The 17,852-nt window shown below is 45.4% G+C and overlaps 1 protein-coding gene across 3 annotated transcripts in view; it reads left to right on the plus strand.

Annotated features, from left to right (window-relative positions):
• The first annotated feature begins 442 nt into the window (after positions 1-442).
• The window catches only part of LOC308584700 (broad substrate specificity ATP-binding cassette transporter ABCG2-like), a 30,085-nt gene continuing 12,675 nt past the window's right edge, over positions 443-17,852 (plus strand). For 2 of the 3 annotated variants that reach the window (XM_081189629.1, XM_081189631.1), the window contains exons 1-5: positions 444-785; positions 4,314-4,404; positions 12,403-12,617; positions 16,113-16,172; positions 17,128-17,245. In XM_081189629.1, coding sequence (XP_081045755.1) covers positions 12,469-12,617; positions 16,113-16,172; positions 17,128-17,245 — 327 coding nt within the window. In that variant the 5' untranslated portion in view covers positions 444-785; positions 4,314-4,404; positions 12,403-12,468. Of the gene's footprint in view, positions 786-4,313; positions 4,405-12,068; positions 12,180-12,402; positions 12,618-16,112; positions 16,173-17,127; positions 17,246-17,852 lie in introns of all 3 variants that reach the window. The other variant, XM_081189630.1, reaches the window with a different exon arrangement.

The following is a 17,852-nucleotide window of genomic DNA, read 5'->3' on the forward strand; positions in this document are numbered from 1 at the left end:
TTCCACCCCAGAGGTTACCAGAGCATAGATGGCAGAAGTTAGGCTATCCCTGTCCAGAGAGGGGCGCCACTGAGTCCACCTGAGCCTCAAGAGACAGCAAAAAGGATCCAAAAGTACCCCAAAAGTTGCGTGCTTCAGGGGGACTGCAACCCCATCCAGAGCAGGCAACCGCGGGGCCTTTTTAAGGCTGGGAAAACATGCTTTAAATATTATAAGTAAAACATTAAAGTTTGCTTGGCACAAAACCCAAGAGACCAAAGGCTTGTCTAGTCCAGCATCCTGTCCCGCACTTGCCAAGTCTTTGCTCCCTTTTGCAAGTCTTTTTGTTGCCTATAACTTTGGCCCAGTGCAGTCGAGAGGCAGAGATAACCCCAAGTGCTGGCGGGATCTTTAGCAACATCGAACACGGCATTTTTTTCACATGCGTCCTCTTCCGCTGCTGCTATTCCGAGCCTTTCACGAGGCCTCTACGCAACCCAGACGCTTCGCCCCTCTATTACAGATCGGCGTCCGGTGTCAAGAACCCGAAAGCGGACACGTGAGGGGAAACCAAGTCGGGCGGTCGGAGAGGGCGGGTTGCAAGAGCTCGTATTACAGCCGAGGGGAGGAAAGGCTTCTTTCCCGCGAAGCCAGGGGCTTGGGGCGGAGCAGGTGGGCCCGTCGTGACAGGAACCCGAGAAGCGAGAGGAGCCGCAGCCCCGCAGCCCAGCCGGGAGAGGCTTCTTTCAGGCCCGAGAGGAGCTCGGCCGCGCCCCGGACCCGCCTGGCCATGGACCCCGAGCGCGGTGAGTCACGTCGAAACCCTCCGCGGCGAGCTGCCTTCGCCTCTCCCCGCCCGACGTGCGCGCACCCCAGGCCTGAGCTGCTTTCAGACTGCAGTCCTAGCGAGGGCGCACCGCTGAAGACCGGGGAGCTTGCTTGGGAGAGGGAACGAGTTCCACTTCAAGGCTTCCTTTCTGCGTTGTCTTATGCTACTTGGGAATCTGCCCCCGTGTTTCATCCTCACACTGTTAACATTAGGTGCAATCTGGGGGCGCAGGTGTTGCTGGACTGCAACGCCCAGCACCCCTGAGCATTGGTTAGGTTGGAGGGGAGTTGCAGTCCAGTTGGAACTGCAGAACCACAGGTTCCCCACTTCCTAAAATGTGATCTCCCCACTGTCCTGTTCTCTTTCCCAAATTCTCTTTTCCCAGTTCTCTTTCCCCAATTCCCTTCCCCTTCCTTAACTCACCTGCATAAGAGCATCTTCATAAAATCATAGGATTGTGTGGTTGGAAGGGGCCAGCAAGGTCATCGAGTTCTTCTTTGGCGATCATTCGTAGCCGAGTAAGATTGTCTTCCATGAACCCGGTCTTAACAGTGAGTCCATAAGTGACTGTGGAGGCCAGTTCTGGATCCACATGTCCTTCAACAGTGGGGACATGGGTTTCTGGGTGGGAGTTGATCACGGTGAGGGTTTGCCAAACGTTCTTTCCTCTTAGCATGTTTATCCCTTTCGTCCTGAGTTTGAGCGTCTTCAAAGTCCATGACACCTTTGGTAAAGGCCGTTCTCCAATTGGAGCGCTCACAGGCCAGTGTTCCCCAATTGTCTGTGTTTATACTACATTTTTTAAGATTTGCCTGGGGAGAGTCTTTAAACCTCTTTTGTTGACTAGCAGCATTACTTTCCATTTTTAAGTTTGGAATAGAGTAGTTGCTTTGATAGACAATAATCAGGCATCCGAACAACGTGACCTGTCCAACGAAGTTGATGTTGAAGAATCATTGCTTTGACACTGGAGATCTTTGCTTCTTCCAGTACACAGGCCCTAGTTCACCTGTCTTCCCAAGTGATATGTAAATTTTTTGGAGACATCATTGATGGAATCTTTTGAGGAGCTGGAGATGGTGTTTATAAGTGGTCCATGTTTCACAAGCATACAGTAAGGTTGGTAGTACAGTAGCTTTGTAAACAAGCAGTTTGGTTTCCCTGAGAATGTCCCAGTCCTCAAACACTCTGAACTTCAATTGGGAGAAAGCTCACTCGCAGAACTCAGGCGATGCTGGTGTCGGCCCTTGTGGAAAGATAGGAGAAGTGATTGACATTTTCCAACGTTACACCAATGAGTTGGATTTGTGGTGCTGCAGAGGGGTTGTTTTGTGCTTGTTAGTGCAACACTTGTGTTTTTTGGATGTTGAACAATAGGCCAAGCTTTCTGTAAGCTTCTGTGAAGATATTTAGGATGGTTTGGTCATACTCTAAGTGTTCACACACTACGTCGTCATCGGCATACTGAAGCTCTGACGGAAGTTATGGTAACCTTGCTCTTTGCTTTCAGCCTACTCAAGTTAAAGAGCTTTCCATCTGTTTGATAATTATTTCTACTCCAGTGGGGAGTTTCCCTTTAACAAAGTGTAGGATCATGGTGATGAAAATAATAGATTTGGGGTGATAACAAAACCCTGTTTAACACCTGATGCCACTGTGAATGGTTCATTTTGAGAGCCATTGTTATTTGCAGTTGTTGCTGTCATGTTATGGAGGAGCCGAAAGATGTTCACACATTTATCTGGGCAGCCAATTTTCAGAAGGACAGTCCACAGGGCATTATGATTTAATGTCAAAGGCCTTAGTCAGGTCAATACAAGGGTTGGTTTTGCTCTCTGCATTTTTCTTAAAGCTGTCGAGCGGCAAAAATCATGTCCACTGTCCCCCTAGAAGGTCAACAGCCATTTTGGGATTCAGGAAGGGTAGCCTCAGATATTGTTAGGAGATGGTTTGCTAAGATCCTTGCAAGAATTTTGCCAGCCTGTTGTCAAACCCAGTAAATGATTTAGTTTATTGTGTGTAACCTTTAAGATTTAAGCCATTAAAAAACACCCTACACTAAAAGATGTAACACGTAAATATGAAATTGTCTTTGCAGTTACACAAATATCCTAACCCAGTGGTTCCCAGACCTTTCACCCACACAGCAACTTCTTGAAAATTGCATAACAAATTTTCTGCCTGCTGTTGCAACTGTATTGCTCTGTACTAGATGCTGTCTGGTTTCTAATTGTATTTTTATTGCTTCTTTTGTTTCAATTATTCGTACTTTATCATGTTACCATTTGGATTCTACAGAATACGATACAAAATACAACAATAATAAAGATGCAATATAAGGAATAAAAGAAGCAATAAAAACAGTTAAAATCAATATGAACATCTAATGCTCTGTGGCCACTGTTCTTCACAGACCACCTGAATAAATGGTGGTCTGTGCACCATAGTTTGGAAACTCCAATCCTAACCCTTTTGGTGATACTCTTTCAATTGATTGCAGCAGGATTGGGAAACATGCGCCTCTCTAGATATCACTGGACCACAATGCTCAGCATCCTTGGCCATTGACCATGCTGCCTAGGGCTGAGGGAAGTCCAACTGGAAAGGCCAGAGTCTCCCTACCCTGTGCTAAGTTACAGGCACACACACATGAGGCATGGGAGTATATCAGAAGTGTGCATGGCATGGTTCTCCTGTTATACCAGCCTCCCCCAACCTGGGACCCTGCAGTTGCTTTGGGTTGCAATTCACAGCAGCAGCAGCAATCGACCTGCAGTGTCACAGCAGTTGTTGTTTGTGGGTGCAATGAATCCATGTAGGAATATGAGGGTCATCCACACATGTGTGCCACAGCAGTGCATGAGAAGTTGCTACTGGAACCGAAAGGTCAACCTCTCCCAAGATGCATGCAGGCAGATTTTGCATGCCTGCAGTTGCTCTCTTGACCCAGTTCCCAGCCTGTGCAGAGTAGTGAGGTAATTTGGAGCAAGCAGCTGACAGAGATGATGATGGTTGTTTGGAAGCCACCTTTGATACCAGCAGATGTGTGTGAAGCCTCAAGCAGGCACAAGTATTGGGATGTCAGATGCACATCCATAAAACAAGTACCTTTTTATGTGCCGAGACTCTGAATGAGCCACTGTGCCTCCGGCTCCACTGGTTTCCTGCATTCCATTAGCCCTCCAAAGTCATTTTGCAGGTTGAGGCGGAGACTAGTGGAAGTACATGATCTGCGTACACCCCATACATTCAAAGCACATGTAAAGCCCATGACTTCCCCCAAAGAATACTGGGAACTATAGTTTGCCCTCCTCACAGAACTGCAGTTCCCAGCACCCTTAACAAACTACCGTTCCTGGGATTCTTTGTGGAAGTTGTGTGCTTTAAATGCATGGTGTGCATGCAGCCCTTATTTAAGTGGTGAAATAATTTGCTTCTGAAAATATTACAGACATAGACTAGAGCCTGACTTAGGCATTAATGTGTGTGCATTTATATTTGGTAGGTGGAACTGCTTGGTGCTGACAGACCGTTCTGGTGAGGTCCTGGGAGAAGCACAGTTTTGAAAGAGGCTGTACATGGGGCTAACTCTTCAGGTAAGAGCATGCATCAGGCTACTTTAGGTGGTGGCTTGTGTGTCCTCCATTAAAGAGAGGCAGGCTTTGAAAAAACACTTCAGTAGAATCTCATAGAATTGTAGAGTTGGAAGGGACCCCGGGGGTCATCTAGTCCAACCCCCTGCAATGCAGGAATCTCAGCTGAAGCCTCTATGACAGGAGGCCATGCTAGGTCTACAGAGCTTGCCTGGCCTGAGAGTCAGCCCCCGTGTGCCCCCTTCCTTGGCAGCCGTGGAGGGTTTCAACACAAGAACAGACTCCTCGGTGGTGACTCCCCACTTGCGGAATGCTCTCCCCAGGGAGGCATGCCTGGCAAAAGCATTTTTATTCGCTCAAGCTTTTTGGACCTTCATTTTCTGCTTCTCTTTTAATGGGGTGGTGTTGAATTGGATCTGCTCTTTTATGTGTATAATTGGTAAGGATTTTAGGCTTGGCTTTTGCTGGGTAATCTCATTTACATTAGGTCTTATTTGATACAAACGAACTCTCATATCCTAATCAACATAAAGAAGCCTTTCTCTTTCCTGATTTTTCCTATTGGACACGGTTGAGAATCCTTGTTCACCACACCATGTTGTGGAGAGCTGTAGAAGAGTAGTTCATGCTCTTGAAGAGAGGCATGGATACTGTTTCTGCTTTTATATATAAAAACTATTTTGATACTATCTTATACTACACTGAAATGTTTAAATGTTTCTTTAATTGTCCCTGAATCTTCCTGCCACACTTGCCATCCTCTCCTGCCACCCCAGTGTGGCGCACCACACCCTTTGAGAACCACGGGCTCAGAGGAACAATCTCATTTTTCTCCCTCTCTTCCCCCACCCTCAGGAAACCAGTCACACTCGTTCAGACCAATCCTGTGTGAGCTTATTAGGAAGCAAGCCCCTCTGTGTTCAGCGGGGTGCAAAAGTAAAGGGACCCCTGACAGTTAAGTCCAGTCGCGGATGACTCTGGGGCTGCAGCGCTCATCTTGCTTTACAGGCTGAGGGAGCCGGCGTTTGTCCGCAGACAGTTTTTCCAGGTCATGTGGCCAACATGACTAAGCTGCTTCTGGTGCAACGGAACACCAAAACCAGAGCAGTGCACGGAAATGCCATTTACCTTCCCGCCGTAGCGGTACATATTTATCAGCTTGCACTTTTTGGCATGCTTTTGAACTGCTAGGTTGGCAGGAGCAGGGACCAAGCAACGGGAGCTCACCCCATCGTGGGGATTTGAACTGCTGACCTTCTGACTGACAAGCCCAAGAGGCTCAGTGGTTTAGACCACAGCGCCACCTCAGCGGGGCTTACTACCCAGTAAACGTGCATAGAATTCTAGCCTCAATATATTTGGGACGGGAGGGACAAAAACTTCCAAACAGACTTTAGCTCAGTTGTGGCATTTCCTTTTCTTAAAATCAGCTGTTCCAGGTGACAGACATGCAAATAAATTTGTTGGGCTGCTGCTATGTTCTTTTTTTGTTCCCTCATGTAGTCCCCCCCCCCTAGTTTTTGAGTGACCATTGGTGCTGGAGGAAGAAGAAATGGCTAAGGTGTTGCAGTTACTGTTCCTTCTCACCACCCACTAGCATCTGCTGCCTGAGGCAGATGCCTCATATTGCCCAACAGTAGAGCCAGTCCTGTGCGCAGAAGATGATAGCCTTTTTCTCCATGTTGTGAAAACCTTCACCCATTGACTTCTGCAGCTGAAGCCGTTGTGGAAGGCACAAAACTAACCAGTTATTTTTCTGGCCTACACTGCATTCCCATGAGGAACAATCCAAAGGCATTGCATCATTTCACCTCTGCTCCTTCTCATGTGTTTGCAGACAGAACGAGGCAGAAATGGAGTTGCACGCTTCTCTCAAAAACAACATTAAGTCTTGCGTCACCTTAAAGACAACAGATTTATTAGTTGTTATAGTGTCACGATACGCTTTGCCTCCTGCAACAGGCGGAAACACCTGTAGAAGTTGTTACACTGGAATTCCCAAATTTTCTCTGTGAGGAGGTCTGCCAATCCTTTGCCCCTCCTTCATATGAACTCTGCGAAAGATGAAGTGTGCCGAACTTATTTTAATATTAGCAGAACCATTTGAGCATGAGTGCTGGCTTAAACAAATGGTGGGGTTCCACTGTCTGAAATTCCAACCTGTTCCATGGCTTGGCCTGGCTCCTCATTTGTTCACCTCATGCCAGTATAGCTATTTGGAGTAGACGCAACTGTACTCCATAAGCAAAAACACAGCAGAAATGGAGAGTTCTCTTCATGGGTCCACCTGGGAGCTGCTCCTGTGATTGCTTCAAAAGGTCTGGCTGCGAGGACAGGACATTCCCCCAGAAGTGACCTGCTTAGGAAACAAGCAAGTGAATCCCGGTCGCATGCTGTGGGAGCAACACCTTCAAAACAAACCCCAGCCCAGCTGACTCGTGCAGGACTTGCATCCTCAGCATGCCGCCTCCCCCTTCGCAATCCCTTTAAAGCAATTTCTACTATTTTCCCAACATCATTTAAGTTTCTAAAGTATTTTTGTTTTCTTTCTTAAGCAAACCATCTACCATATGTTCCACCCTGAAAGGAGTAATTGTTGACTGATAATTAAGACACTGCAGTTCGCACTCAGGGATTCCTTGCCTCAGCCAGGCACACATTATCCTGCCTTGCTTTCAATGTTGCTTTGAGGACTCTGCTTTTCTAACTTCCTTCTCAGTGGGAGGGGGTGGCAATGAAAGAGCTTCTAAAATGACCTCTTCACAACTCTCCCTCTTTCTTTCCATTTATTCTCGCCAACACCCAACAACAATCGTGACTTGGTCCTGGCCTGCTGTTCTCTTCTGTTGCTTCAGATGGGGCGGGCGGGGGGGGGAGAAGGGACAGGAAAGAGGAAGAGCAGGGACATTGCAGTTTTCAGATGACTTGAATGGTAAGGGCCCATTCAGACATTAGGTTTCAGGGGGTTTCACATGCCTAAAAAGCGTAATGTGACAACATCATGTTTGCAAACATCTGCAATCATGTGGATATGCTTGTCAGGGCGGAAGATTGGCCACAGCTCCTTGATAAGTAAGCCCTCAATGGCAAAGCTGGGTTTGCTTCTGTGTAATGTGCCGTAAGATGGGGTGAGGGCTAATTGGTCTGATGTTGGTGAATGATGAGATGAGGACGTGCCCCACTAGAAGTTCGCTGAGCTGAAATGCAGCCCAATACCTAGACAATTTGTCTTGGGGAAACTTAATAATTCTAAGGGATCATTAGACACTGGGACACCTGGAAAGAGTACTGATCTCCAACGTGCCAGATGTTATACTACTTGTGATCCATTGCTTTCTAGCTTCATTAGAATCCCTAAATCATACTGGGCTACGGTGATGGGCTTTTATGGCTATATTTGATGTTTGGAAGACAATGCAAGTCAACTTTTCCAGGTTGCCCCAAGTCCAGAGACTGAAAATTAATATATGCTGAAAAAGGGGAAGTTGAACCATTTTAAGTGAAACTGAACCGTTTTGGAACACATACACACCTATAAGAGATTCAGCATTTTTCTTAAATCGTGATTAGAACATGCGTTGAAAATCAGAAGATGTCAGACTATGGCTGCATACACGCTATCGTACGTTTAAAGCACCTAACCCCTGCAACAAGAATCTTGGAAACTGTAGTTACCCCTTCACAGAGCTATGATTCCCAGCACCCATAAGAAACTACATGTCCTGTGATTTGGGGGGGGGGGGAGTGCATTCACTTTAAAGGCCTTAAAAGCAGTTTATTTGACAGTGCAGTAGATGGCATCAGTTTCCCAGGGTCTTGAGCAGAGTGTTTTTCACCCGACCTGCTGTTTGAGCCATCCCGGAGGACTGGAGAAGCCTGGGATTGAGCAGGGAACCTTTTGCAAGCAAATCATGCTCTCTGCCACCGAGAAATGGCTCCTTTCTGATTTGCAAGGAGCTTCTACATAGGCTCAATATACACATGTACGTTTATTTATCGCATTTGTAAACCATTTTTTGTTTTAGATCTCAAAACAGATTTAAAACATGAGAACAGTCTTCACTGTTATTGAAACAAAAGGTAAAAGCAATGAAGCAGTAGTATGAAAGCAGGAATTCAGGAAATCCATACAAATAAAATCAAGAGTCCAATTCTATGGGTCAGGGAACACCTGGGCAAAAAGACAAGTCTTTACAAGATGTCCCAAAGCAACTGATGATTGCTGCTTCACCTATGGCAAGAGGGTAGGCCATTCCATCACATAGGGGCAATAAGAGAAGGTGCCCATTGCAGGATCACCCTTGTACGGTATTCTGTAGGGTGCGATACCATGAATAGTATTTCCCAAGATGATGTCAGTCATTATTCACCACCCTGGCAACCTCCAGATGTTTAGAACCACAACTTTCATCATCCCTGACGACTGGCAGCGCTGGCTGATAGGAGACAGCAGGTTCTCGGAGGCTGATCCAAGGGATCTTGGAGTAGGGCAGGGGCAGGTGGTCTTTCAGGTAACATTTGCAAGCACTGAGCTATTGACGAGGCAGCTTCCACACATTCAGAGTGCTGAATAAAGTCTGCCTTTGAAAGAAGTGGACATTTGTGGTCACTCTGCGAACTACGAGTTGTGCTAGTTAGGAAGCGGTTAAACCTCTGGGGATAGCAGCTGCACAGAGTAATTGAAGAACCCGGATCCGGGTGACAGCTGAAACTAATTAATGTGGGCTCAAAGAAAGGTGTCTTCCCTCCCCCCCCCCAAAAAAAAGCAGCACTAGAAAGCTTAATGAGAAAAAATAGTCAAAGGGGAAAGTAGCAACAGAGGCTTGAAAAGGCACCCAAGACTCTCTGCCCTCACAGTCAAGTCAGCTTGTGGAAGAGACGCTCACTCCAGGCACACCTCTGTCCAAGTCAGAAACTGGTAGCCAGCAGAGTGTAGTGGCAAGAATGTTAGATTGGGGCCCTGGAAAACCAGGGTTCAAATCCCCACTTGGCCATGACACTCGCTGGGAGATCTTGAGCCAGTTAGTCTCTCAGCCTAACTACAGGGTTGTGGTAAGGGTAAAGTGGAAGGGTGGGGGGTGGGGGGGGAATCCATGCATGCCACCTTGGAGAAGTGGGATGTAGAGAAGAAAGAAAAAAGTAATCATGCAGGGGAAAGCGAGTGGGAGGACTCCTCCCTAACCCCCCACCCCTGGTGGAACAAGACATATTCTGGGTCTGATCAGAACCCCTTACTGTAGCTCCCCACTCCCCATATTCCACAGTCCCAATGAAAATGGGGGCCACTGTTGACTTTTCTGGAACAGTGGAACAGAACAGAGTCTCCTGGACGTGACCTGGCTAGGAATTTGAGAATGTGGGAGCACTTAGTCACTGCAGCATTTTGCCGCAGCTCCCACTTATGCCTTCCGTTACTCAGCCCCTCAAGAGAAGGAGAATTGCTTTGCTGGAAAGTGGTAGCTGTAGATTTGTGCTGGGTTGCTGTCTTTCTCCAACTGCCCTGGTAGTAAGAAATGGCAAGTTCTGCAGCTGCTTTTCACCTGTTTAATTTATACACTTGGGCACCCACATCTCTGACGCCTGGCCTGGCCTGGCCAGGTTTCTCAGACTTGTACACACAGGTGTTTAAACAGACACACACTACTTGCAGACTGGGCAGATTTGCTGCAAAAGACACCAACGTCCCGTCCCCCATTGTTATAACTGCATGTGAGTTTCACCCCAGTTCACTGCTAAGTCAACTTAGGGCAAAGCAAGCCATGGTGTTCATGGTGCAGCAATGGGTAAACTCCAGCTTCCATTGGCCATGCTAGTAAGTGCTCCATCCCTGCTTTAGAGTTTTGTAAGTGTAAAGAAAAAAATGAATCTCTGCTTACTGTCCTGGAGGAGTGGGGAAAGCAAAAGCTTGAGGGGAAGAAGAAGTAAGGAACAAACATGAACAAATGCATGTATATTTGAGCTTGCCTCTAGCTGGGAATAATGATGGGAGAAGGTCCCTCCCTCTGCAGAGGGACACGGAGTTCCCTTCCTTCCAACCAGGTACCTTCTTTTCTCACCTCGACACCTTAATGCCACCTTTGTGCTAACCCTCCCTTCTCCTTGGCTGGAGGGGGAAGCACATGGCCTCCAAAACCACAAGTATCTTATTTGGATGGGAGAATACCAGCTTCCAAGCTTTGGTACCTTAGGGTTTGAAATTCAGAAAACTATTTTTAAATGTATTCTCCTGCTGCTCCGACTATGTAAGATGCTTTTCTCCAAAGCTGACTGCTGATTTGAGAAGTTTCCTGTAGAATGGTAATTGTGAGCAAACACTGCCACCTGCTGTCCAAGTATAATAATGGCATACCTTCGTTTTCTTCCAGTGATTTAGGGCTACTGACCCTTAAAAAAAAAAAAAAAAAAAAAAACTTCCTGGGCAGTAAGCTGCATTGAACATGTTGAGAACTGAGTAAAATGCCTAATATTGTGCTGCAAGGCACTTTGGCTCAGGAAATGAAACATCCAAATTTGAACAGGAAGTTCAAATCCCAAGTCTAATTTTTTATTTATTCCCCACTGAAACCCAAAGTTTTATTTGCTTTCTATTTCCTGAATCATCTGTGATATTAAAGGCACTGTTTTGTGATTCTTATAGGATTTTTGATTTGAGTTTCTACTTATTGCTGTCATTTTAATGTACCGTTATTTTAACGTGATATTTTGCTTTTTATTAGTTGTTAGCTGCTTCAAGTATTTTATCAAGTTGCAACTTTAAAAAGTATTGGAACAGAAAAATAAGGAATTAAAGTTCAACAACAGAGCATCTCATTGCAGATGGCCACTCAAAAATCTTTAATGCAGGAGTTGGGAACCTGCATAATAACTTTTTAAAAGACCCTTCATGAAAATCTACCAACACTTGAGTGCACTTTTTCCCTAATGCACACATTTCTGCAAAGTAATTTTTCATAACGATGCATTTTTATATGTTCACTAACATGTGTACTTTTAGGTCCATTGCCCCCTAATATATGTGTTATTTGATCAGAGAAGTGCATTGTAAAATTTGAGGAAGTATGAGCTCTAGGGGATAGCTGTGTTTGTGTACATATAGTGTTTGGGGAGGTATGAATTACGTAGGTTTTCATTTGGACAGAGGCTGAAATGAATTTCTCCTAAACTCCTAATGTACACAGAGATCTTGGGCTCATCTTGCTGGCTGTCATTAGAGCCACACTCATGTTGAATGTTTCACATGAAAGGGAAAAGTGAGTAACTCCATAGGTGATTTTTGCTCCAGGACCACATCTTCTGCGATCTATGCAGCAGAAAGACACAACATTCCATGTAGATTCCCATCGTTGCTGGGTTTTTTTTATAAAAATAGCAACATGTCAAAGAGTAAACGTTTCTGCATGACTCACTTCCTGATGTCATTTCACTATTTGCATAATGATAGCCACACTTCAGGAAAAGCGACCTGCAGATGTCTAATAGCCATGAAATTCGAAAGTACACCTCTAGTGCTCAAGTATAGTGCAAATCTAGGTCCCAGATGCAAAGGACTCAGAACAGGAAGTGGATCTGCTGCCCTAGGCAAGAGGTAGACTGCTGAGTTGTATGGCTCATTGATCAGCTATGGCATGTTCTATTATTGTTTCTTTATGAATGTACATTTCCTCAAGGGGCAACAGAGATCTATTTTATCCAGAGCTTTCCCCTCAGCCGGAACTCAGTTCTGGCACCTCTCAGGTGGGTGCCAGCGCCATTACGAGAGAACAAGGAAGACGTTCATAGTGAGTTCCAGCGCCTCCTTTTCTAGGAAAAATAGCACTGGATCATTATTCATAAAACTCTGCTTGCACAAGGCCTGACTGAGAAGGACTTTGTCTGAATTATGACTTTCGAGCCTGTGTAATAGATAAAAGTAAGATTGCTTTTGAGATAGCAAAGGTGCGTGAGCTGAGGCAAAGCGAGACAGTGAAAAGAGTAAAGCATTGCATGTCCTGTTCCCTTCAGGTGACTGACTAAAAGGGAAGCCTTTGTGTCTTCTCCCACCATTCTGACGCGAAGGGGCTGCCTGGAATGGAGCTTGCAAATATTCAGGATGCTGTTACTCAGCTGAATATCCATGGCCCAACATTGGCTTTCCAGAACATTAGTTATTTGGTCACCACATGCTGGACTTTACCTTTTAAAGGAAAAGAAGAAAAGGAAGTTCTCAGGGATGTCAGGTAAGCCAGCTGCCATTTCAAATGGCAACTACATTTGTACTTGGACACTGGGGTTAGATCTGGACTAAATTGGTTGCACTCAGTTCCCTCGGAAAGCAACGGGAACTACTTTCCCAGCCTCGGTGCCACATCTGCAATATGGGGATAGCACTGGCCTACCTTGCAGAGTTGTTTTAAGATGGACTGAGATGAGGGGGTTGGGGCTACCCGTGAGGTTGGTCTGGAAGCTGCAGCTGGTGTCTCCTGACTTGAGCAGCCTATCACTGGCATAGAGCCCTGTGGCTGAAAAAAATTTTGCATTGGCTGCCAGCATGCTATAAGACCAGGTTTAAGGCCTTGGGAATTGTAACTCTAATTAGTATGAGGCCAGCCTATTTGAAGAGCCACTGCCAGGTCCCTGCGGTCCACAGGAGAGGTGCTTTTGACCCTGCTCCAACCCTCACTCCATAACCACCCGGAGCAGAACTTTTAGCACTGCTTCATGTATTTTGGACGTCCAACAAGTGGAGCTATGTTTATACCAGGGCAGGGGGAGAGAGCCTGTGACCCTCCAGACATTGCTGAACTAGAGGTCTCATCCTCCTTGACCATTGCCCATGCTGTCTAGGGCTGATGGGAGTTGGAATCCAGAAAGATTTGAAGGACCAGAGGTTCCCCATCATTGCTCTAAGCATAACACCGTACATATTTGTTGGGTGTCCTGTTCTGGGTGGTCACGTTGCTTAGATACTGAGTTAAAACTTCGTTATACACACAAGCTTTTCCTGTAGTGTGACCCAGTCATGTTGTCGATACTACTGAAGATGCTTTACTGTTTATCCTTATTTTGTTTTGTATATTCTTTTCAAGTTTTAAAATGCACACCCCTCTGGTATTTTATATCTTGAGTTGTTTATAACTTCTTACAAGGAAGACATAAATGAATAAAGTTATGTGGAATGCTTTTAGCACTCCAAAGCCCTATATAAATGCTGAATATTCATAGAATTGTAGAGTTAGAAGGGACCCTGAGGGTCATCTGGTCCAACCCCCTGCAATGCAGGAATATCAAATAAAGCACCCATGACAGATGGCCATCCAACCTCTGCTGAAAATCCCCCAAGGACGGAGAGTCTACCACAAGCACCCCCAACCTGGACCAGCTAACAGGACCAGTGGTCAGGGATGATGGGAATTGTAGTCCAAAACATCTGGAGGGCCGAAGGATGGGGATGCCTGGTCTACCACCTTCCAAGGAAGACTGTTCCACCGTCAAACAGCTCTTCCTGTCAGAAAGTTCTTCCTGGTGTTTAGTCGGAATCTCCTTTCTTGTATCTTGAATCCATTGCTTCAGGTCCTAGTCTCCAGAGCAGGAGAAAACAAGCTGGCTCCATCTTCTATGTGATAGCTCTTTAGATATTTGAATATAGTTATCATATCTCCTCTCAGTCTGCTCTTATCCATGCTAAACATCCCCAGCTCCCTCAACTGTTCCTCATAGGCTTGGTTTATTGGGAATCTGAGTGAAATATAAAAGGGCACTCATCCACAATCAAAATATTGTGGATGTATCACAGACTGGATGCTGCACCTTCCACATGCAGGCGGGACTGGTTGTTGGGTTTCTGTTTATTTCTTTTCCCTCTTCACTTTTTTGGGGCACACTGTTTTGTGAGCATGCAATAGCACAACTCTTGTCAGCAATCTGATAAAATGATAGTAAAAGTTGATTGCAGGATGGGGCAGGAGACCAGGCCTCAAGCCAGTCAAAGAGGTGAAACAGGCAGCTGGAGACAGAAATTCAATAAGCAAATTTGTACCAGCAAATTAATCTTGTACCGCTTTGTTACAGTGCAATGTATCGACAAACGTTTTTGCACATACAATAAGCAAAATTGGCTTCTGGGATGTTTCTTTTTCGAATAACATTTTGCACTTTTCTTAATAACAAAAACAAGAAAACGGACTGATGTTTTTCACTTGCTGCAGAAGATAACGTAGCCTCCTCAGGAGAGCACAAATCCCAGGCTTCTTTGCTGTGCTAGAAATCATGCAACTATGCAAACATAATTTGCCAACAGCAAACAAAGATGACCTTTGGTAGTGACAAACTGTCCTTTTCACGAATGATTAGGCTGCATATCCACCATACATTTAAAGCACACACACACCAAAGAATTTTGGAAGTTGTAGTTTAAGGTTGCTTGGAATTGTACGGGTTAAACTACATTCCCAGGGTTCTTTGGAAGGAGGGATGAATTTTAAATATATGGTGTGTACACAGCCTCAGTGACATTAGGTGATATCCAGTATTAAAGAGTAGACTCATTAAAATCAGTGATCCATTAGTTTCAATGGGTTTACTCCATGGAATCATAGAATTATAGATTTGTAGAGGTGGAAGGGACCCCGGGGATCATCTAGTCCAACCCCCCTGCAATGCAGGAATATGCAGCTGCCCCAGACAGGAATCGAACCTGGAACCTTGGTGTTATCAGCACCATGCTCTAATCAACTGACCTGTCCGGCCATGTATGACTTTGTTGGATATCACCCACTGTTTCTATCTAATTCAAGTTAAGATCCTTTCCACATTTACCTGGGAATAAGTGCCTTTGGACTCAGCGAGACTATGCATGTCTGCTCAGAAAGAATTGTGCTATTGCTGGCCTATTGCAAGGCTGGGGACAGTGCGGCCTGCCAGATGTTGTTGGACTGCAACTCCCACCCCCAGTCACTGGCCACTCTGATCAGGGCTGAAGGGAATTATAGTCCAGCGTCATCAGGCATTCCACAGGTTTCCCAGTACTGGGCTATTAGATGCGTTCGGTGGCGATTGGGAGTTAGTGGGAGGGGGCAAACCAGCCCAAGTCATCCTTGCTGATTTATCTTTCCAGCCACTAATTGTAAGATGAAATCAGTTGTGTGTATATCACAAAAGCTGGAAGGATAGGTCTTCTGAAGAGAAAGGTAATATTGGTATGGCAGTAAAATAAAAACTGCCACACCAACATGGTATTTTTCACACTGTTGCTGACACATGGCAGATCTTCAGCGCTTAAAAAAAAACTCCCATGGCAATTTGTAACTTTAGAAAATAATAAATAATTAATAATTAATAATAATAATTTATTTATACCCCACCCATTTGGCTGGGTTTCCCCAGCCACTCTGGGCAGCTTCCAACAAAGGATTAAAAATACATTAAAACATCAGTCATTAAAAACTTCCCTAAACAGGGCTGCCTCAAGATGTTTCCTAAATGTCAAATAGTTGTTTATTCCTTTGAGATCTGATGGGTGGGCGTTCCACAGGGTGGGCGCAACTACCAAGAAGGCCCTCTGCCTGGTTCCCCCTAATTTTGCTTCTCACAGTGAGGGAACCAGCAGAAGGACCTCGACGCTGGACCTCAGTGTCTGGGCTGAACGATGGGGGTGGAGACGCTCCTTCCATGCAAAATACACTTCAGAAATGTCTGGTCTGGGAACTGGCACCAACCCATTTCTATTTCTGCAGTGGTATTATGAAGCCTGGGATGAATGCCATCTTGGGGCCAACCGGAAGTGGGAAAACTTCGTAAGTTTTGTCCTTCATACCTGTGTTTTGCATGTCCTGGGGATGACTCATTCCCCAGTTGCACTTTCCCCTCTGTATGCAATAGTTTCCTGCCTCCAGCCCACCTGCTCTTCTCTCTTGGCAGCTCTTCCACCCACAGACAATGGTGCTTGCACCTTCCCAGTGGCAGGTGCTCAGCCATCCACTTCTGCAACCAGCCACAGTTCCTGTTGGTCACTGTTTGCATTTGGGTGCAGCCAATGCGTTTTCTGCATCTGGGTGGGATGCTTATTAAAATGGAGGCTCCACACTGCGGGATCATGTGTGTTGAGTGCAGTTCCCCACATTGAACTCAGTGGGACTTACATCTCAGTATAGACATGTAGTCTTACACTGGGCTACTGTAGTCTCTTAATTCCATTGTCTGTCTGTCTTCGGATGTTATGAGAACAGGAAGTTTGAATATTAATTCTGGGGAGGGGGTGTAAGAGAAAGCAGCTAGATAAGCAGAACCTGGATAAACAAGTCCTTTAAAATTCACTCTTCTCTGTGATTTGTCTTGTTTTTCTTCTGCTGCTTCTATATATATTTTTAAACATTTATTCACATCATGCTCTGCTCTTCCTCCTTTTATTTCCATTTCAACTCTTCAATCAGGATTGTAATACCTTTGCTTGGCATCATTTTTCTACAGTATCTTTCCCCTTATCTCCTCTACAATTCTTTTTTTTGGGGGGGGGGGTGTCTTCTTTTTATTTTTAGACCCAAACCCGTCTTTTTCCCTTGTCTTCCTTTATTCTTGGCTTTTTCCATTCAAAATCTTCTTCCCTGTTTTTTCCTTCTCTTCCTTTATTTTGTAGGCTTTTCGCATCCTCCCTTTCTTTTTTCTTCTCCTCCCTCTTTATTCCAAGAGCCCCTGGGAACAGAGGGATGAGCTGACCATGACTTGTTTCCTTCCCCTCCACCCCATCTCTAGGCTCCTCGATGTCCTAGCAGGATGGAAAGACCCCAAAGGGCTTACAGGTGGACAGATATTTATGGATGGAAAGTTGGTAGACTCCAATTTTCATCAGTGTTCTGCCTATGTGGTCCAGGTAAACTCTTCTTTATGTGCAACTTTTTTTGTATTTGTTCACATATTTTATAGTTAATTGAAGTTAACCAATAATCTGAACAAGTGTACTCTGGGTATGGATATACTAACCCATTGGATTTACCGGAACATAATTTCAGGAAACTAAAAAAGAAATGAGTTGCAGCCTCATGAAATCACAGTGGTATTATGGCCCACCTCAGGCATTCCCTTTAAGAAGTTTGCATGGAAACACCATGTAGAAGAAGCTAGACACTCACTTTTTTTCTGACCAGCCGCTTTTCCATTTGAAATCTCTGCTTTCAGAGCAGAGAAGCAAAGATCAAGGAAGAGTCAATTCTCTTCTTGTTGCCTCCCTAGAGAAAGCCCCACCCCCACCCCACGCTCCTTCTTTGGAGGGGGGAGAAGAAAAGGAGATGGTGTCAGGGCCATGTTATTTCTATGTAATGTCCAGCTAATATCTCAGTGACGGTCAGGGACAGAATTTATGTTCTAGATGCATCTTGGTACAGTAAAAATGCCTCTAAGGGATACTGGCCCAACTCACACTAAACCATATGGGGATAGGCCACAGGAAGATTCAGGTTCATGCACTTCTTCCCCCTCCC

Source organism: Podarcis bocagei (genome assembly GCF_964188305.1).
Source record: "Podarcis bocagei genome assembly, chromosome: 4".
Lineage (NCBI taxonomy): Eukaryota > Metazoa > Chordata > Lepidosauria > Squamata > Lacertidae > Podarcis > Podarcis bocagei.